This window comes from Neopsephotus bourkii, unplaced genomic scaffold (assembly GCF_033783945.1).
Source record: "Neopsephotus bourkii isolate Nb327-2 ecotype Australia unplaced genomic scaffold, CSIRO-AGI_Nbou_v1 NB_804, whole genome shotgun sequence".
Classification (NCBI taxonomy): Eukaryota; Metazoa; Chordata; class Aves; order Psittaciformes; family Psittacidae; genus Neopsephotus; species Neopsephotus bourkii.
In genome coordinates this window covers 46153-68735 of record NW_026901300.1, presented here as the reverse complement: position 1 = coordinate 68735, position 22583 = coordinate 46153, and the positions used below count along the sequence as shown (strand labels likewise).

At 41.7% G+C, this 22583-nt stretch overlaps 1 protein-coding gene across 3 annotated transcripts in view; it reads left to right on the top strand.

The window, feature by feature from the left end:
• Window positions 1-22583, top strand: part of LOC133213302 (autism susceptibility gene 2 protein-like) — a 369269-nt gene that overhangs the window by 331954 nt on the left and 14732 nt on the right. Inside the window, exons 3-5 of one of the 3 annotated variants that reach the window (XM_061355451.1) lie at window positions 723-824; window positions 9000-9035; window positions 14519-14593. In XM_061355451.1, the coding sequence (XP_061211435.1) occupies window positions 723-824; window positions 9000-9035; window positions 14519-14524 (144 nt within the window). In that variant the 3' untranslated portion in view covers window positions 14525-14593. Of the gene's footprint in view, window positions 1-722; window positions 825-8999; window positions 9150-14518; window positions 14594-22583 lie in introns of those variants that run through there. The other 2 variants (XM_061355448.1, XM_061355450.1) reach the window with 2 other exon arrangements.

Genomic DNA, 22583 nt, shown 5'->3' with positions numbered 1-22583 from the left:
CTTGTGGACATGTGTGCAGTGTGTGGATATGGTAAATGCTCGTTATGATGCTGCTGTAGCACAGTCCATGGTGTAAGAGAAAGCCAGTATGTGATCAATTGTATTGAAAATCCAGTTTGTAACTTTATGGTATATTTTAATTCTTACAACTCCAGCAAAATTGATTAAGGCTGATTCGAAAGGCAATACCAGTCTCATGCCTGTTAAATTAGATCATGTTGTCTTATGAACCCTGAGGTTGGTCACGAGTTTAGTAGTACCAGGTGATTTAGGGGCTGGTGCAGCAAAAAGCCTTCCTGAGTGATGGCTTCTCCTTCCCCTGGCAGAGTTTCATTGATCTGAGATCTTTGGAACTCATGGTGTAATGAGGGAGGGATTGATTCTGTGTGTGATATGATAACTGTAAAATCTGTATCAATGGCATAAATAGCTTGAGAAGTCTAAAAGTTCCCAAAGTGAAGATCTTAAATTGTGATTTCCTTTGGATGTGAATGTTCCCTCCCTTTGGCTGTGGGGTCTCTGTGCCTGAGCTTGCTTTACTGTCTGCATTCATGGTCTCGCCAAGACGCTGCCTTGACACCAAGGCTGTGCCATGTCAGTGCCAAAGCCACATAAATGCTGCTTTGTGCAGATGTGGGGTTGGGCTGCAGAAGAGTGGGGGATAAGGGGACGTAACCTGAACCAAACTAAACTCTTGCTGGTTTTGTTCTTCTTTCCTGCAGCTCAAGCCAGGTCAGAACAGTTGCCGAGACAGTGACAGTGAAAGCGCCAGCGGGGAATCGAAAGGTTTCCATCGAAGCAGCTCTCGGGAAAGACTCAGCGATGTAAGTAAAACTCATATAGCCAGATACTGCTCAACCCTGGTCTAGTGTTCTAAGGGGGGTAAGTTGTAATGGGATTTAATTGCTGGGATGGTTTGTTGCTAAAATCCCCTTCCCTTTGGGGGGCTGGGAGAGGAAGAGGTAAGTTAGGTCTTCTGCCCCAGTGGGGTAAACTTCTTAGAGTCTGGTACAGTGTCCATTTGTGTGAAAGCACTCATTCATTTTGCAATAGTTGAAGGCCATTTAACGAAGTTAAAATGTTCTGCATAGTTTAGAAGTGAGATGGCCTCTCTTTACCCCAAGTGGGGAAGGAAAAGAATGTATTTCTTTGGGCTAAATAATGTCTTTATGAAAAGTATTAAGAGTGTCTGGAGACTCACCTAATTTGTATGTAATGAATTGATATAACATGGCCAACAATAGCATAAGCTCTGCCTTTATTGCTCTGCCTAAACTGCTGTGGAAGGTTCTAAGATGGCAGCTCTGTGGAGAATGTTTTTCTCTCTTGAAGAATGCTGGCCATTGACTGAATGACACGCCAGAGTTATTCTGACATATGAATGACTACAGAAATCTTTCTGTTGCTGCAATTAGATTGTAATTTATTATGTGTACCATCACAATCCTTGAGTGTTTTATTCATGGCTCTGGGTCCTCTGTGCTACATGCTATGCAACACAGAATATAAAGACAGCCCTGTCCCAAAAGAATATCTAAATTGGGAATTTTATAGATCAGATCCTTTGCTGGGAAAAGCATGGATAGCTACATCACTCAGACCAATTTGTATCAGCCAGCAATCTGGCCCTACATTTAACTAACCCACATTTTGGAAATGGGGATTTTATCGATAGCATGTCCATGTAGATTTGGATGATGGATACCAGATGGTGTCCTCTATAGGCCAATCCAATAAAACTGAATTGAGCAGACATTACAAGAAATACCTTTGTAAGGGATACATTTTGTTGTGCAAATTCAGGGCCTGAGGCACGCAGCTAGCAGGTTTTGCTGAGTTGTGCATATCACTGACACAGCCACCTGATCTTGATTTTAATTTCCTGTGAAGGTGTGAATCTGTAGCACTCTCTTTCCTCACTGCTTTGTCACAGTAGTTTAGAGGTCCAGTTCCCCACCAGAGCCAATCTTTATGGGTACAGCCATGTAGATACTTCAGAACCCTGCCCTTTATAGCTATCAGGTATGATTGGAAGAGGAGAATAAAACCAGAGGAGATGGTCAGTACCTGCTCTGTGCAGGTAGCAGTGGATGGCAGCTGACCGTCAGCCTGCCCCTGTTGCCATCCTAGCTTGCTCTGAGCCCTGTGGCAGCTGAGAAGCTGTTGCAATGAACAATTACACAGCACCTTCCAGCAAAACATTTCACAGCTTCTTACAAACATGGTTTTAATTTAGCCTTGTCACTCCCCTGCCATGTACTCAGTGCACAGCTCCAAGGCTTATTTGAGCTTCCCAGCAGCTCATAGCATTGCACTGCCAGACGTGGCAGTGAGAGCAGAGTCCTGGTTCCCCTTCCACTGATCAAATACAGTTTTTCCTCTGATGTTTTTACAATAACTTTCTCTTTGTCTTGGCACTGTGGCAAATGAAAAGGAAGTGGAGAGCAAATACAACTTCCCTTGTGCACACAAGAGAGGAGGCAGGGATTCACAGGTTGCTCAAAAGCAATATTATGTAAATATATGTGACAATATACATTTCAAAGTGTTATACATAATTCACCTTTTACTTAATAAGTAAAGTTCTTCTATGCTTTGATAATTCATTGCAGTACAAGCATGCCTCTCTGGTCTGGAGTTGCCAGTTCAGTTGAGATTTGAAACCCATGCACGTGAGAGCTCTCATCTTGCCTGAGTGTGTTGTGGCTTCTCCCAGACTCTTTGTTAGGAAAAGTAAACACTGTTCTGCAGTTCTTCCTGCCAAAGGCAAACACCCCATGCTGTTAAATGGCAGGGCCTTAAGTGGAGGTGATCCTTTCACTGCCAGCTGTGGGTGAACCTGCCTTGAACTGTCCTGTTAGGCACAAAGATGCATCAAGGGCTTTATCAGGTTATTTTATAGGAGTTGTCTAATGATAACTACCAAACACTGTCCAGATAAAACTACAGACCAAAGAGTAAGTTTTCTCTGAAGATCCTTTTCTGGTTTAGCATCTATTTCATCAGGACAAAAAAAAAATGTGCCAGAAGTTGTGTACTCAACAGAAGATAGAACAAAACTGAAAAATATTGCAGGCAGGTTAACCCTGAGGTCAGTAGGAAATTTTGGACATGAAATATAATGGGTTCCCACTAATGCAGCCTGACATCATTGTAAGTTGAAGCGTGGCTACTGCATGGGAATCTGTATAATGAATGAAGTGCATGTACTCTGGGTGGATGATCAATTTTCACATCCCTAGTTGTAAGCAAGCTGTTGAAATAGAAATGTTAGCTTCCCGAGCTTTAATGCGGAGCCTAAGTGATAGCTTAGTGACAGATGCAGAATGGGGGAGATAGTTTAATGAATATCCAGTTGCAAACTGACATGTCAGTGGCTTCATTCCCTCTCCTGTCAGATATCTTTCAACTGTGCATATTGTAAATGTACCTACAGTCTTTGGGCAGCGGAGATTGATGCAAAGCATGTTTACAAGGGGTGACTCCTTTCCAGGCTAATGAGATCCAAGCAGGTAATTTGCAGCTTGTTGCAAGAGAGGTGGTCAAAAATGAAAAGAAGATAATTCAATGAAAAGACCACGTTAAACAGGAGTCTTTCCTCATAATGAGGCTTGAAATAGCGTCAGACAGTAGGGAGAAGAATGTTCTTGTCAGATGCAATGCAGTGAGACTGATTTCCATCAACTCCTTTCTTTGTCTTCATCTTGCACACGTGGACACACAGGCACACACCCCTCTGTGGGAGAATATAATTAGCAGAGATCTTGACCTCTGCTAGATGAGGGATAATTATTGCTCGAGTGCTCCATTGCAAGTGTTTGACAGTGCCCTAACACATCTCCCCCTTTGAATTTCATAAACCCATCTCTCTGCCTTTCTCCCTGATATAGTATTTTTTTGGAATGACAACTTGTTTTTTCCTTTATGGGCAGAGGTAGCTCGAGGGGCCTAAAAGAGAAATTGGAAAGCTGCTCCTCCTGTATATATAGGGTGCTGTAGTCAGTTTAATCTCATCAAAATCTTGCCAGTAGTAGAATTCATTTTGTTGAGATTTTGCTTGGAGACAAGATGGCAGAGCTTGCTCTTCTCTTCAGCTTGGAGCTCACTCAACTGTTTTCCTTATCTTTCTGTATGTATTTAGTTTTAATTGACTCTTCTCACTTTTGGAATACAGGGGTACTTTTTAGCCATGTTTTACAAAGCAGCCTGGAGATGGCTTGAGGAGAACATGAGAATTACAGCTAACCTGGATGGTAAACACAGAGAGCGTTAAGCCACCCCTTTGCTATTCAAAGACAAATCAAACCCCCTGATTTCTTTGGTGCATGTTCCTGAATTCCTTATCTACCACAGAACTGAAGCTCACACTCAGTGAAGTCATTGCCGGTGCTGTTAAAAATCTGATGGCCATGAAGTGTGAACCTTGCTCCTTGGTCTGATAATGATGATGTAGTGATGGTGCAAGCCTGCACTGACTGGAGAAGCCTGAGGTGCTTAGGCCACCCCTAGCCGTTCCTGCTCCTGCTGGTGTGGGTTCTGGTGAGGCTTTCAGCAAGGGATCAGCAGAAGAAGCCTCTCATGTGTGGTCATGGCCTGGGCAGCAGCACTGGTCTTCCACAAGCATAGCCTGCCTGGCCTCTGCTTGTTTCTGCTGCACAGGGAAACTCAGGCTGGCACCATTCTGTCTGGAATATTGTTCCAGTTCTTAAACAGGGAGTGGAGCAGGAATCATTCCCCTCTGTCAAAGGTCTCGCCTTGGGCTCACATCAAGGCTGACATGCTCTTTCATGAGTGCTTACCTTTCCCCAGTGCTTTGTAGCTCTGCACTCCTACTGCATTGTGTACTTGGCACTTGATAGGTTCCAGTGAGGTTGCAGTGAGGAGTAGGTCCTACAGTGCCCTGCCCACCAGATCTGCTGCTGTCTGAATTAGGAAGAAAGCTGTCCACACACCCAGTAATGTAATCCTATGGGCAGCTCACAGTTTTGGCCTCAAACATGGGCTATTTCAATTCTCTGTCTCCCATTCCTCCCACTATGCACTGAGCCCAAGGAAAGACAAATTGAGAAACACTCTTTGGGTTATGTGCTCTGAAATCCTCAGTACTTTGTCTTCTCCAGAATATCCCCAGTAATCTTGGCTGTATCTAAAGTGGAATAACACCAGCACAGCTCTGTGTGTGTTTTTGCCTGTGTGTGTGTGCCAGAAGCTGATCAGCTGCAGCGCCTGCTGCTTTGTGTGTGTGTATGCGAGGGTGTGTATGTGTGTGTTTGTGTGTCTAAGGTTGGGTGCTTAAATGCTTTGTTGCATTATGTTAATTCCTCGGCAGTGCAATCAAATTCATGTCGTAATTAAAGCTGTCAGTTGGAAGGCAAGCCAATCGCCACGAAAACACAGCATAACAAATGAAGTGAAATGATTCTGCGTGTAGCTATACAATGCTTCGCCAGGCATGAAATTAAATAAGTAATTTGATGTTGACATCAGAAATTGAAATGATACCCACTGTTCCTTCATTCAGTCAGACCTGCATAAACAATAGCCAGAACAAATATGTACAACACAGGCTTTCTCCCCACCCAGCTCCCCAAGTAATGCACAATATATATGCAAAATGGGTAGAACTGTGCCTTCCAAGACCTCAAGGATGTAATTTTCTTTGGTACACAATAAACTAATGCTTGCACGAGGGTTACTACGGTTTTGATCTTGGGCCAAAAGTTGTTCTTTTTAAGAAAGGAAAGAAAATGAAAAAAAATACTCTTTTTCATTACAGAAGGAAAATAACAAAACCAAAACCCTGTTAATTCTAAACAAGTGACTTGTGTTTTGCTGATGGGCACCTGACGCAGGCTTCTGCTGGTGGTTGTGTGAATATCAAATAGTGTATCTAATGTCGAATTGTGCAAAGGGTTTCGGAAAGTGAAACCATTACCTCTATTATAGGCACACTTTATATAAGAGATGTAGGACCACGACTCAGCATGGGCTTGTAAAGATGCTGCATACACAGTATCACTGTCAGCAGTTGGTACCAGGCTGGGCACGGGGTGGTAGGATCCTTTCGCTATTGGGAGTTATCACAAAAGGTGAGAAGCTGTCTTCTTGCATAGCCCTCGCTTCAGCCTCTCTGCTCTGTCCACACACAGTTCACAGCACAGCTGACTTAGTCATCCATGCATGTGCAATGCAGTCTTTTGTCCTCCAATTCAAAAGAGTTTGCAAATCGTACGGTCCATATGCAGCATGCAGTGTGTGCAGGGCTCTATTTCCATCCAGCAAACTCAAATTCCCTGGAAATGCACAGTTGTTTCTTTTCAGTGGAAGTCATTCGACTGCTGTGTTTCGACTGTCCTCCCATAGCCATTGCAGCATCGCTTTTGAAGGAATGGAAATATTCAGTGGGAAATATTTTGTTTGCTTATTCTTTTTTTCTTCCTTTTTATGGTTTTGTTTTGATACTTGATCCTTCCAAACTTGGAATAAAAAGCAGACAAAAATGACACACAGATGCAGAATGCAAACTTTGGAGCTTTCAGCTTGGAAAGTAAGTTTGAGAAATTGGGAGTGAAAGAGTGGGACTCAATTGGCATCCATCCATCCCTCAAACAAAAGCAGTTCTAATGATTGCACATGTTGTAATTCTGTGGGTAGGTTTGTAGCTTCAATGAAAAGAGTTTAAATAGCATGAAGCAGAAAGAGTGAGCAAAGCAAAGGGCAAGAAATCTGATGTGCTTGACCAGGGAAGTAAATGCATTAGATACTGCACTGAAGGGTGCTGAAATGTGCTGTCCAGAAGGTATTGCAGATCCGCAGTCTGCAGGCACAGTGGCTCACAAGCCGTACGTGCCCATGAAGGGAACCTTCTAGCTGGAAGCAGTGTCTGGGCTATGTGATGAAGGGGGCTGTGGCAGTTGCCAGGTTATTCCCAGCTGTGTGGTCACAGGGATGTAGAGGGAGGTAGAGCACTTTGGCTGAGCCCGGGGGTGCTGTGTTCCCAGATCTGAACTGCCCATTGCTCTGCACCACCCAGTGATTGCTGCGGAAGCACTTTCAGGGGCATTGTCACTGGACCAGTTGGGTCTTGCTGTGGGTGATTGTGGCAGAGGAAGTTTGAGGCCCCAGAGCAGCAAGTGTGGGGCTAAAAAGACTTGGGAATTCATTTATTTCTGTGGAGCTCACCTTACATGCTGGTGACCGAGCCTGTAGGCTGCAGCTCTTGAGGCCTTCAGGGGCCATAAGAGAGTACTAACGTACTAAGAGAGAGTACTAAAGGAGCAGGAGCCACAAACCTTCCAAAGCTGTGGAGCAGTTTAGTTTGTCACAACAGCATTTGTTGATTTGATAGTATTTGGTACCCTCATGACAACCAAGGTGATTTCCTCTAAATAAATCTCTTCTAATGTCTTAAACCAGAAGGCTTTCCCCTATGTGTACATAACCTCTCAAACCTCTCTTTTCGGTAGTGCTTTGGTGAACACACAGTAATATTCTGATTATTTACGATGAATTTTGGTGTTAATTTGAAATTTCTTTGCACAATCTGATTCTGCCAGAAAACAGATTTCATCTTTCAGTAAAAAGATCCCATAAGCCCGTGTTTGGGGCTAATTTTTTATCATGCAAGTGCTGCACTCGACAATCAGAAATCAGAGAATTTGCTCTTAGGGTTCCCTGGAATAGTGTCTTGGAACAGGGATGACAGTGGTGCAAACTCTGCATGTTTCCAAGGTTTTGATGCACAAAGGCCCCTGTTCAGTTCCTGGTAATCACTGGGCTGTGTCTTTAGTGGAAGTGAGGTTGTGCTGTGGAACAGGAATTGAGCTCTAGGAGTTAAAGACTGGTCATCTGGACTGCCCACTGTTTGCTAAAGAACTGATTTGCTTCCTTGTCTGTTGAGCAGCCTGGCTTGAGTGCTTCAGGTGACGGGGCTGTAGTGCTGGAAACTGTTCACCCTTTAATGTAGTAGGCAGTGACCTGGATCAGGACTGGGGTGGTTAGGTCTCTCACCATGGCTCTGAGAGAACCTGCTGTGTAATCCCTATTGCTTAGATGAAAAACTAAAACTACCCCCTTGAAACAATGATGATGAAACAACCCCCTTTATCTCCTTAATTCCTGTGAATACAGAGGCTGTGATTGTGCCCCACTTAACCTGATTGTCATGATGCATTTTTTAAAGCATTTAAACCTTTCAAGTATTTTTCATGGTGGTAATATTAGTTTTAATTATTTTTATGGGTTTGAGTTTTGAAATTTATTTCTCACTGTAGATATTGCTTGTTTGTCTTATTCTTTTAAACCCTTTTGGTTTGTCAAAGACTGTGGCCATCCAAACGGGAAGCTGTAGTGACTGCCTTCTCCAGGCAGTGGTGCAGCAAGTGAAGCAGCTTCCCTGTGCCCACATGTTCTTTACATTTCAGACTACTAATTATGTTTACAAAATGTCTCATTTTAGGAAAGCACTATGTGTGTACTAACCGGGGCCTTTCGGGAATAAATTGGCAAACAGGTCAGACACTGCAAAAGTCATCCAAACCCACCGGGCTTTTTGTTTTGAAGTCAGTCTATGGTTTTTTTCCTTTCCCCCCTCCCGCCTGCCCCTTTGTGGCCACAAAGCTGAGTAGCTGGAGTCCAGGGCATTGAATGTCAGCATGTCAGGGAGGCTGGTTGATGAGTGTCTGTTTAGTCTCAGTGCAGGGCGAAATGCCATCATTAATTCATTACCCAGCTGCCTGTCAAATAAATTGGCAATTACGTCCACCGCAGAAGCTTGGAATTCAGTAAATAGCACGTTACCATCTCCGACTCGTTGAGAGATGTAAAGGGAAAAATTAAGCAACACCATGTTTGTTTCAGTAGCAGATGACAAGGGGCAGCACATTGGTGCTGTGATGTAGTGATGAAAAGCTTGGAAAGGGCTGGTAATGAGCTGTGTGGATTGGAACGTGTTAAAAACCATCACTGACTTTCCACTTTGTCTTTGTGTTTTATTGCAGAGCTCAGCTCCTTCCAGCTTGGGAACAGGCTACTTTGTAAGTGTATCTCAGCTTTAACACATTGCCTCTGAACAGCACAACATTACTCCTGAAACCAAAGTGCCTTATTATATGGAAACAGGAATAAATAACCAATCTTAGTCTGCTTGATAGGTTAACTTCTCTTTCTCTATTTCTTCCTCCACAAATGCATTGTAAGTAATATTTCAGACATGGTGGTCAGTGTTTTCCTGAACTAATCAGGTGTCATACTAATTACTACATACATTCCAACGGTATTTAATTTGCACAATTATACCAAGTAAAATGAACTGTGGTTTTACCAGCTCTCTAATCTGAGATGGTAGGGTCTTAATTTCATCATGTACTGGTTCTCATTGATGCACAGGCTTCAAAGAGCTTCTTTTGGCATTCTTGTCTCACCTCCTGTGCACCACAGACCGGAGAACGTGACACAGTGATTTCCATGTGTTGGTTACAAGCCCCATGTCTCACAGATCATTTGGGAAAACACAGCTTGTTTGTATTGTATTTATGCTAGATTTGCATTTAATGTCATGAGAAGAGGATCAGGCCCCAGCTGGTTTGATAATTGATCGGTCTGCTTTTGTTATTTATTTGCATGTCCCTTTATTGATTTAAGAGTCTATATTCCTACTTTTCTATCTGTTTATTTCCACATTCATCAATGTGCATTTTACTTGCACAGGTAAATATGGGAGTGAAAACTGTTTTCCAGTCAATCCAATGCACTGTTTATTTTCTTTCCAGATTTGTATTTAAATTGCTCATACTCTGTTTCACTGGTAACGTGTGTCATACTCTCCAAGCACTTCTTTTCTGCCTTTATAATATCTGTAGGAGAAATAGAGCGTTATGCATGTCAAAAACAGGTGGGTAAAACACAGTGAGACTTTTTCCTATAGCATTGCCCAGTGTGGTTAACAGCATAATCAAAGTCTGCTTTTATCTTTTCATCAAACTCTGGGGAAAAGAAAACTATACAGGATTTGATTACATGGTGGGAAAACTTTGTTGCTCTCTTGTCAGATTCCCAGAGAGTAATTTTCTTCATTAGTACATGGTGAAATTTAGTCTTTTTTTTCATAGAGGTCTGTGATCCTATAAGGAAGTTATGGGATTAAACTGGGTACGTGTGACCTTACGTATAAAGTGTAAAATGCAAGCACCAAAATTGCTTAATACCTGGAGAAATGTCATGTCCTGCTGGATTTACACTGGGCTTCTGACAGACTGACTGTTTCTACTGGTGCCAGGGGTGAGGTCTGAAAAGGGCATTATTAGTTGACAACAGTTTTGTGGTACTTCTTCTAATTGTACGAAAGCCCAGATCTATGTAAGGTAAGTTGTGAAACAGGAAAAAAATGGTTTTCTTTTTCCAACACTTCCCCTCTTTTGTGTCATGTGTTTTTTAGAGGGAGGGGATGAAGGGAATAGTAATACCAAATGACTCAACGTTTATTTTGTGTTAAGACTAAAGCTTGAATGTCTTTCCATGGTTCAGAACAAATTGATTTCCTTTCTCTGAGCACTTAAAATTCAAATCATATGAACATATACAGACATGCTCTGGAATGGGACAAATATAATCTGGGATGGAAGGCTTAAACGTATTTAAATAAGCCTTGTTCTCCTTATAGCGAGAGCTGAATATGTATGGTTTAAGAACAATGTTCAGCTTCGTCTTTAGGAAGTAGAGGTAGCAGAAGAAAAGCCATCTGCTGTTCCCTTGCACCATACTGTCTGTGGGTTGGTCCAGTAAAGTGAAAATCTGGAAGGTGTCAACATCCCCTATGCTCCAGTAAAAAGCTTGAAAGTTTCCAGTTCTCCCAAGTTAGGGATTTAGTAACAAGAAGAAGCTTGACATCTTCTAGTGCCAATGTATTGTCACTTTGCATCACACTCATTTGGATCTGTGTAGGTGGGCCAGACATCCCTTATTAGTTTCCATTAATATGGTATATTTAACTGTGCTGTTCCTTATCTCTAGTCACAGTAATAAGATTTCTTTAACATTCTTTCTTCACTAATAGCTGAATAGATAGAAAACGTCCTTCAGTTTCTGTCTTAAAGTCATTTTTACACTTAAAGCAGATTTGGATGAAACATGGAGGGTTGGTTTTTTCCTTCCTTTTCACTTTGGAAAATTGTTTTTAGGATTATCTTGCTTATTGTTTGGAAAAAGTCTGTCCTCTTATTAACTTACATGGGGCAAATAAAACCCAGATGTGTTTTGTGGTACCAGACAATGAGAAAAATGCTCCAGAATGCTCCAATTAGCATGTGTTTCTGATCAATGTAATCATTGTAGTATCAAAGTGCAAAAGAATATGCACTTGAATTGGCTTTATTTTCCCCAAAGCTTTTAACTGGAAAAGATGGTTAGTTTTTGTGCTTAGTGTGACACAGAACATCAAAACAAGGTTTATTGGTCTCAAATACAACAAAAATAGTTTTCAGTTTGATAGATAATAATAAAGCTTTTGCCTGTGGAAGTTATTGATCACTGTATTTTGTACTTTGGACTGTGAAATACTACCTACTGTAGCACATGAAAGGAACACAGGCAACCAGGTAAGTTAAAATAGATAAACAATAGAGTCACTGTCTAAGCGTATCTACTACAGAAAGCAGAACCACAGATGGAAGCAAATTCAGAATTGAATGAACACTGAGGGATGGATTAAGTAGCTTGTGTTTGCTGTTTAAATTCAAGTACTGATGGAGCCTTTGTGTGTTTAGACCATATTACCTAGCACGTATGTAATGTTGGACCTGGAATCTTCTTTAAGAACCACTCTTATGCCAGTCACTCAGGTTTGATGAGTGGTGGGTCATGTGTGTGCAGTGTTTGTGGATGCTACAACAAAGCAAAAAGTAGTTTTGGATCCTTTTATTCTATAGAGAGCCTATAGAAACCTGCCACTTCCCAGTAATACAAATTCAATTTTGTAGTATCTTTGTGATAGTTCCCTCCTAGTAATTCATTATGTGCTTCCAATAGTAGTGGTGAAGGCTGAAATCTTGCCTAATTTCATGCTGTAACTAGGTAAATACCTGACTGGCAGAGTTGGAGACTGCATTTTTACATTCTTTTTGCCTCTACATCAGTGTTCCTTGAAAAGCAGTAGGTAAAGGGAAAATGTGCTTGCTCTGGGGCGGGCATTTGTTTTGCCTGCTTTGAGAACCCATCTTTGCTCTGAAGTCAATGGAGAGGGCTGGGAATCTCCATGAAGGGAGTCAGCCTCATTCGTACCTAACTGGGATGATCAGAGCTGCCATTTATAAAGCAGACTTTCTCATGAGGTATCTTCAGGAAAGCAGGACACATGCATGTAACCACTGAGTGAGTGTTAGTGATGCAGAGCTGTTAAGGAGTTCCAAGTACCTCCAGGAGTTTTGTTCAGTTAGGAACAACTTGTACTTCTTTCACAAGTGCTGGTATGTTCTGGAGGTTTTGTTGCTGGAATCTGGTCTTGGCACTAATTGTCAGAGTGGACACGTCCCTTTCCTTTTTACATACTATTAAATCAATAATCATAGAAGAAACAGGGATAAAAATCATTCTAATTTGCCTCAGAAGCCTTTTGCACAGACCTGACTTTCTTGTTTTCTATGGGACCAGTCCAGTGCATGTTCAGTGCAGGTGAAAGAAGATTGGATGTGTGGTTGGTCCACCCTGAGAATCCCAACTAAATGCTTGTGGAAGATCTCCCAGTTGTCTTTGACATTTGTTGCATTGCAAATTGTCACTGTCATGAAAGATAGAACCTAAGGTAGATTATGTTTTGCCCAGAAGTCAGATCAGATAAATGGAAAGGAGATAGAATTTTAGGGAAAACCCCAGCATTTTAGCTTTGAAAGTTATTTGAATTACATGAGCTTTTAATGTCCAACCCTCCGTGATTTCAGGTGTTTGAGAGAGATGGTTTAGAGTATGGTTGGACCTTGGATGATCACAAAAGCTTTTTCTCTTCTCTTACTCTGGAGAATGCTTATTGCTGTATTTTGGTGTGTGTCTCACACTCAGGCAGATTCGCATTAAAGGTTACAGGTGGTTCACTGGTTTGCAGCACAAATCAGAACAGAAATCAAAACCTAAATAACTGACTATTGTATTTTTAAATGCCAAACCCGTTTCCCAAGATTGGCAGGTTCTTTGGCCATTGGAGTTTCTCTGTTTATGGCAGTTTGATTCCATTCCTTTCACTGATCTGCTCCTCAAGTCTTTGTGGCAATTTCTGAGGGTTTTCTGTTCCTATTTCTTAATGCTTATTTTTAGCTAGCAGGTTGTGTCCCAGAAAGGAGAGAGTTTGTGGATATTTCAGTGCTGGACAAAATTTGGTGACAAGCTGGTGATGGAAATAGTATTGGGAAGGGAGAACCTAACTCCTGTGGCACTTCTTTTCCAAACAGTGCTCTTGCTCCACCTTAAAAAAAGGAAGAAAAAGGAAAAATGTGATTTGCACATGGGCTGGTGACTCAAACAAATATAAATTGTGAGCATATTCCCAAAGGCTCTAACTAATCAGTTGTGCTATCCAATTTGGCCCTGAGTGGGTTCAGTTCAGCAGATGTTTGTGTAGTTACAGCATGCCACTGGGACACTGTGTTGTGCAATGTTGCATTACATTACTCAGAGCTCTAAAAACTCATCCCAAGGAGACTTAAGTGGAGCACCAGTGGTATTACTGGGGAGATGATGGAAAACCAGTGCTTGGCCTAGATAAGGCTAGTTATTTCACTATGCAATAGGACTGCTTTTTGCCCCAGACATTAACTTACAGAAGAAATGTGGAATTAGTTATACCAGCACATTTTCTAGGCTCATATTCTCGAATAGAGTCCTTAAACCCAGTAGATTTTTCCTTCATCGTCATGCAATGGCAGTGATCCTATACAGCCTATATTTTGTTCCTTGAGGTGGTCAACTTTGTGGTGATGTTGAGGCTCCTCTGATGGGAGTGTGCTAAGAGACTCCACTCTAGGAGAGTAAAGTAAGACCCATTAGTTCCCAAAGGAGAGAAACAGATTAGATCAAAAGTCTCATTCAAAAGAGGTTTAATACACGCAACCAGCTAATGTTACAGAGGGGATACAGTACTTTACTTCACATCATGTAGACAGTGGTGTTGGTAAATAGTTGTTTTTGCAGTGCTTGATTTTAGAAGCTAAACATACAAATGTGTTTTGCTTAGGTGGAAGTGTGTATCCACCTGAAATGCTGTGAGGTCTACAAAAGCACTGCAATGGTGGCTGTTCAGATGGCATCACACTTAATAAACTGTCATGTCCCCTGTGAATACAGTTGCAAAGACAGTCTTTATCCTGTGTTTGGCACTATAAATCATTGTTAACAAATCCTAATTTGCTTAGTGGGGTAATGAATGATCTCCAATTTTCTCCCTGTAATTAGTTTTACCAATTATTATTGTGAAGGGTATACTGAAATCCATTTTAGCTCCACTTTAAAATCTCCCTGTGCCCATTCTTTGCAGAAGTGAAGCTGACAAGAGAGATTATGAATCTTATGATAGGAAATTCATATTCAAGAAAAGTGGACAAGACCCCCATAAGTACCTACGAGTATTTGTAGACCTCAGTGGAGCAGATGTGGTGCGGAGCAGTGAGACCTGGAAACCCTGGTGTTTCTTTATCTCAAAGCTTTTAGGTGTTGTCTTGTATTTTCCAGGAGCTATTGAAACACAATTTATTGTAACAGCCTTTGTAAGGGGGGCATCATCACTGCCAACTAAACGCATTACACGTAATAAAGCCTACCCCAGCTCTATTAATTTTAGCATTTGTAAACTGTAGTGTTGTTCCTAGGGAGAGCTGAGAACTCCATAAAGAGTTTGCTAACAATATGGCCATCAAAGCAAGAACAGCAAAAACAGCTTATGTATATTATCAGTATCCTACTAATCATGATGAGAATAGCTGAAGCAAAACAGCTGACTTTGGAGAACAAACCTGTATTTTTCTAGAGGTTAAGAGAAACACATATTATTAACTCAATATTTGAGGGATGTTTAGGCGAGAAGAATAAATTATCTGGGCTGGAATGATGAAAGTCTGATTGGTTTTGCAGCCCTTCTGAATAGTTGTTCACCCTGCCTTAATGCATGCTTGTGCTTTTGGAATAAAATACTTTGAATTGAAAATATTAATCCTTACAGTTCTGCTTTGAATTGGGTGCAATTATATTGTCCAAATCTTAAAGAAGGAAAGCAGGGCCCAGGAGCAGTTTCTTACCCAAGTAAGCAGAACTGAGGTCAGATTTCAGAGTTTCAGGTCTTTGAGGTTCACCCCCTCATTGCTGGAACACATTTTAATCCTCTGTCTGACCAGTGTGATGATTAATTACTTTAGGACAGAGCCCAGGTACATTTGGTGATTCAGGAGGTGATGTCCCCAAGCAGTTGTCCCTTATGATGGAGGAGTGCTGAGCTAGAGTTTGCTTCTTGGCTGTCTTGGGAAGCCTTTACTCTCCTTGACCCAAGTCCACTCCTGGTTTAGTTACTGGAATTGAGCCGTGCTGTGCTTTCTCTGTAGTATCTTCAGTGTTGCAGGTGGTTGGTAACTAGCTTCATTTACAGTTTAAAAACCTTGAGTCCACATTGTGATGGTATTTCAGGTAAATTTCCTTAATAAATTTTTCTCCTCAAAAATCAATTTAGAAAAAACAAGACATGATTATTTCTAAGCTAATTTTCAATTTGTAATTCCCTCTTCTAGAGGTCATAAGTTTTCTATAAGGAACAGAAATACTTAAGATTTGCTGTCAGTCTGAATTTGCTCTCTAATGCCCCATGTTAGCTGCTGTAGCTCATGTTTTGCTCATCATCTCTTGCAGAGCACAAGAATTCCTTTTTTGTGTTCCCCCTCTTTTTTCTCTTCCCATAACATGTGACACAGATTGCAGATGTGAACCTGAATAATAAGGAATTGCTTCACTGATTGCTAAACATGCATTATCGTGCTTTTAAACTCATTTTAGGTCATCGCACCACAAATTAGTTTGATTGCAAGCAGTTAAGCTGTCATATGCAAAGCCTTCATCTTCCAAGGGTCTCGGTTTCATATCATTACAAGAGAATGCTCAATAGCATTGAATGTATTTATTCTATGTTTAATATTTTGGCTATTTAAGGTACCATTGGGTCTCTAGAGGAGATTCTGCATCATTTCATGAAGAGAAAAGGGATGCGAAATCCCTGAGCAGAGTGTTTTGTTCGTAGTCCTGGATTTGTATCCTATTCAAAGGTGGTTGACCATGCTCTATACAAAACAAGAGCCAGTTGGTTCTTGTTACTGAAGTTTTGAACTTGGGGGAATTTTTCTGTAACCCAAGTGGAGAGAGCAATACTGGACTGTTTCTGATGCAGATTGTCTTCTGGTGGTATTTTATGGTGAGGTTTTACTCAGGAAAAGATAAAATGAACATTTTCTCCTATGTGGTTTTAAAATAAGTGGAAGATTTCTACATTACATGACCTGAGGATCTGTAGAATTTGCGCTCTTGTGCAAAAAAGAAGGGATTATGGCAAAAAGCTTTGTGGTAAGAAGGACTTGAAAGGATAAAGGATAAAATCTGTTGAGTTCCCTGAAAAAGGGGTTTGTGGTGGCAATTACTTGGGTTGACACCGAAACACTGAGTGCTGTACTGAGATGGTGTGAAGGTCCATCCTGCTGCCAGGCATGGGAGCTGTGTGTGCTATTGAGAACTGTCTTGCAGAGAGGAAATGCAGAGCTGCTGTGCAAATGTGGTGACCTTGGAAATCAACATTAGTGGCATTTTACTAACTCCAGAGTAATGGGGGATATGGGGCTCTGGAGAAATGTGAAGAAATAGCGCAACATGGGATGGATTAATGAGAAGAGGAAGCCATGTGATGGTGTTATTCTGATGGGAGCTTCCATAGACTTGTAATTTTGCCATTTTGTGAAGGAATGCTCTCCTTCTCCTATTTTGGAAGGAGACATTTACTAATTCAGGCCAGATCACTGTGTTTAATCTTTTGAACAATAGATGTTTTTCTTATCAAACTTACAGATAAGGGGATACTGGTGTAGTTAAGTGCCTTAGTGTGCTATTCAGTTCCAAAACTTGCCCAAAATCTGACTTGTTCCTGTGTGAATGATTACTGTTATGGCGAATATTAGTATGTTCTTCTTTTGAGTCGCTTGCAGGGATAGCAGGATTGTACCTGAAGCAGAGAACACATCTCCTGATTGCAAGAATTAAGGCTGAATTTCACAGAAAAGAGTCCAATCCTTTTTCTCAGCCTTTTATGTCAGAACTCAAAATTGCTGTCTGATAAAATGTAGGACACCAGATTGAATTACTTCATTGAACCACTGCTGTCCCCTGTTAATGGTAATTGCACGGATATAGCGGTCTTTCTTGGCAACATCTCGGATATTTACCTCCCACTGTTTTTCAATTCAAACCTTTGATGAAAATATTCCCAGTACTTCTTTAAAGCAGACACCCAACTGTCTTTCTTGACAAAGGCAAGGTCTTTAAATCAGATCCTGACAATTTGTGACACAGCAGTCTATCCAAATCACCTTTTACCTATGTCTCTGTGTCATTTCCTGAAAAAAAAGTGTCCATCAGAGCAAGGTTGCTGAAGGCTTGAGCTCCGAGCCGTGTGTGTGGCTGGATGGAGGCTTTGTGTGCTCGTTCCAGCGGAAGGAATTAGATGAGAGCTTGTAAAGTTGCAATGCGTGCTGTAATGCTTCGTTACAGATATTTGGGAGCACTTTGTCTATAAGAATAACACGATTAGGTTCTTGCTGTCCTCACACCATTAAGGAGTGACGGGGTTTTGTTTTTTGACAGATTTTACTTTAGCAATGGTAAATCTGTTTAAGCAAAAAGAAAATCAGGGCAAATGTTTTTTCCTCTTTGCTGCACCTGAGGGTTAATGTGCATTCAGCTCCAGTAGCTTATTCGCCTCCTGAAATCTCATCTAACTCGATGTTCTGAACTCTCCCTCCCACAGAGAGACATGGATGCCACATCCACCCTTCACTCCAGCAAAGGCTGTTTCCAGCCATCCTGCATGATGATGAGTAGTGCTTTGACTCGTGCAATCTCAGACTGGTTTGGCTTGGAAGGGACCTTACAGTTCCTACACCTCTGCCATGGGCTATCATATCAGTGCGGTTTGCATTACTGAGGAGGCTGGTGACAAGCTGCGCTGCAGGATGGTAACTGTTCACTCCTGCTGGACGGTTTTCCAGGAGATGTCTTTGCATTACTGTGTATGCTTTTGGTACAAACTCAAGGTTGGCCTACAGCATCAGTGAGAAAGGTTGGGTATATTGTGTAGCATCACATTAAAAGAATTTCTAGGAAAAATCTGTGAAAATCACTTGTGGATGAAGTCATTTATGTGAGTATTTCATATGAATGTTTTAGCTGTTTGTTTTATTGAGTGACTTGTGTGCCCCATCCCTAGTAGAGTTCAAGGCCAGGTTGGACTGGGCTTGGAGCAAGCTGCTCTAGTGGAAGGTGTCCCTGCCTGTGGCAGGGGCTTGGAACGGGATGAGTTTTAAGGTCCCTTCCAACCGAAACTATCCTGTGATTCTATAAGAGTGCTCTTCAGTGTAGAGACAGTGCCTGTCTGTGCTTTGTGTAGTACGTGGGATAAACAGATTTCTAGCTATCACTGTAATAGAACTCCATAATATTAGTAGCATTGACAAATCTCTCCAGCACAGCAGATGAAAAGAGGTTGTTGTAAATGGCAGAATAGACAGCAGCTATAGTAAAAGATTATGAAATAACTTCATTAGCAAAGTGGTAATCTTTGCCAAGGAGGATGTGTCTGTCAGGGATGGTGGTGAAAGATGAGCCTGGAGGGGGGAAAATGACTGCTGTACCCTGTGCAAGTGTGTGTGCAAGGCTGGTTCCGAGAGTGAAGTTCATGTCTGGAGCGGCATCACTGTAGCACATGGATACACGTGTGCCCTATGGAAATGAAAAAAACCTTTCAAATCAAGGGCTGGACTGTTGGGTGTATCAGTGACTGCAAGAGGAATATGTTGCAGGTTGAAGGAATCATCTCTGATGCCAGATGGAAGGGTTTTGATGGTGCACAGCTGAATGAAAAAGTAGAAAGGAGAGAAATTCAACATTTTAAAAACATTTTTAAACCTCCTAGAAGAGATGCTCTTGCAGTTTTGAGTTCCTTCTGCTGTGATGAGCACTGGAGAAGGGAACTGCTCTGTTCCCACTCCCATGCTTACCTTTTGATTTCTCAGATGGCTTCTGAAGACAGAAATAACTACGTTCAGACAAACAGTTTAATGGCATTGCCACACTTACGGTAACAACCAGTTTAATGGCATTGCCACACTTACGGTATCCACATTCCACCTTCCTTTCTTTGATAAAATATGATGTTAAAGGTAATAATTGAAGTATTTGTACTACTGTGCTTTTGCAGTAGCCCCGGGAATTTTCCAGCTGCAGCCCCTGTTTGTGTTTGAGAAGCACACGCACACAGAGTTGGCAGCACACATGCTGGGAACAGGAATGTATTTTGGGGCTCTCTGATGCTGGCTTGTCCATCTGCAGAGAGATCACTTACACCTGGTAGTAAGCCATGCTCCTCTCCTCTCTTCCTGCCTCCTCCACACTATGAACATCTGGCTCACAGGACTGTTTCCACCTTGAAGTGGCAGCTGTGTTAGAGGCAATGTGCTCTCACAGCATAGAACGGAAGCACAAGTAAACCTTCACCTCAAAGCTGGCAAATCCATGCATCCCCTTCTCAAAGCGCTATGTCTTCGGCTGTGTGCTTGGAATTGCCAGCTTGGAAGAGGCAGCCGTGAAGCCTGGGATGCTGTTAAACCCCACCAAGGACTTGTTTGCTCCCTCCCCATTCCCCCTTCCCCACTGAATGCAAACTGAGAGTAGTCCAAGAACCATTGTGGTGCCAACAAGAGCAAAATTACTTCCAGCTGGTGAGTGCCACCTGCTCCTGCAAGCTCCAGCCAAAACAGTTTCCTCCCCAGAGTGCCCTGGAGTGGGGAATCCAAAAGCTGTTCAGAGCTGGGCCATGGTTAGTGTGGATGGGGAAGAGACATTGCAGATCTTGCTTGAGAGCAGAGCATGTTACGCAGGAGGTCTTTAGTTCTAATGGTTTTTTTCCTTTCCCCTTCCAAGCTCCCTCAAATCCCCACTTCTGAATTCTTCCAGTATATTGCTTATGAATATTAATTCAGCCCCCTCTCCCTTTATATGCCATCCCTTTTCCCCATTCAAGCTAATGCAAATTTAATGTGCTTTCAGAAAAGAAGTCCTGCAAATAATAGCAGAGCGTCTTCCTTGAAGCCTCTCTGATGTATTAATGCAATGACACCTGATGGCATTCTGTTTTCTTCTGCGGTAGGAGCACTCCTTGACCCTGAGGAGGGAGAAGAAACACCCTTCCTTCTGATTCCCGCTCTGTTACTTAATAGCCTTCCTCATTCATCCCTCATGTCATTTGATTGCCCATTGTTTCCAGTGGTTGCAGATGATTGGATGGGTTTGGATTACTAAGCACATATTGCTTACTTAAATTACCTGTGGTACAGAAACAGTAAATAAAAGGACACCATCATTATTGAATCATTGCAAGAGTCCACTTAGCAGCCCTCTGATCACCATGTTCTTTCTTACCAAGCACTGGATCAGTTCAAAGGATGTTGTTCTGTCTGAATCAGTACAAGTTTTGTTGTATTTAACTGGAAAACGTCAGTGTCCAACTGTCCACACTCATTAATTTAAAGGAAGGATTTGAAGAACACTCTTGGGTTGATTTGCTGACAGTTTTATCAAGTCTGCCTGGCTTCAGGCATAGGGAGCTCACTGTGATGCCATATACAACAGGCACTTGTTTAGGTACCTTTCAGAGTCAAAGCCCAAGTTTATTACATTTGTTGGTTGTAGCCTTGTTAGAAATTTCACTTTTCCAGTTCAGTTCCTGGTGTTTTTTCTTATTTTCTCTGCTTTTCTGTCGTTGTCTGACTTTCATGAGCCAGCTCTGAATGTGTTCTCCATTCATTCCTCAGCTCAGTCACAAAGTCCTTTTTTCTTGCCTCTCTGCGGTACAAGTAACAACTAAGTCCTCTTTATTATTTCTTGAGAATGTAATCCGGGATGTTTATGTGAGGGTAAGGTTGCTGCAATTTGTTTGGAAAGATAAAGCAAGCTTCAGACAGTGCATGAGTTCATGATACTCACACTGCCACAGGCTCACTTGTGTGTATCATTTCAGATATGAAATTAATCATATTATTATTTTGCTATTGGTAGCCTTGTTTCCTAAAACTTCTCCACGTCTTCTCCAGGGACCTTCAGTAATGGAGTCCTCCACCTGATGTTAATGCTGGATATGTATGTGAACGTTCGAAACACAAGGGTTTTGAGAAGTGGTAATCCCTAGAAATTCCACTGACAACCTGTTCTGTTTCTTCAGTCTGTCTCTTCCCCATTCCATGTTTCCAAGAAATTTGTTGCTTCTGATATAGGATACCACTTTGGAGGAACTAATCGTTTCCTTTCTCTGTGTACCCCAGAGGAATGTGAAATTCCTGTTCCCTATAAAAGGATGATTGTGCTGCCTAAAAGTGCACAGAAAGGCAGCTTGGTAAAACAGGTCGCAGCCATTATCAAGAGGTCACTGCATCCAAACTCCCTTTTGCAGTTCTCCCTTTACAAACAGCTCCCCTGACCCAGGAGGTCTGTTTCTCTCCCCTGTTTCTGTGCTCATGCTTTGCACAATGCTTAGGGCCTGAATAGGGATGTAGTTTTCCCTTCTTTCAATTTTTGTGTCAGCTGGCTGTGTTCATCTAGCTGGAGAACAGGAAAGTATTTCATCTGTTCACTGCTGCATCTAAAAGAGATTAGATTAGTGTTTATTTAACTTTTTACTGCTGACTTACAAAATTACTTTTAGTCTGGTTTGGATATATAACTTTTGCTATTAATTTATGACCATGCTTTGCTTTGATTGCTTTTTTGCAGTGGTTTCAAATTGTGTGCTACTTGAATGTTTTCTCCAAGATGTGCTCTTGATTAAGTCTGTGTTGGATATTTATACCACCAAGAAGGATACTTAATAAATACCTATTTTTAAAACTCTGATTTAAGGTGACTTGATTTAACTTTGGTTAATCACACTTTGTTTCATGAAGCTTTTGCATATATATTGGAAGCAAATATTTTCCTGCATCATGAATCGTGCATAAGGCAGAGCTCATACGGGATCAAAAGGGGGGTGATATGCAGAGCATATTGGTTTAAATTTCTGTATAGCACCAGAATGATTTCTGTTCTGGGACTATGGCAGAATCGCAGTAAGAGGCTGAGAGTTCCTTTCATTAGTTTCTGTGTATGTACATTAACAGTACTTATCTCAAACAGCTTATAACTGACGTTAACTTTGAATTTGGAGATGAAAAAAAATTGAACAACTGGAGTGGAAAGGCTATCCCACAAAAGTACCGTGTGTCAGTAGGTGAACTGAAGAATCAGAAATCAGTTCAGGGCTGTCTGTCACC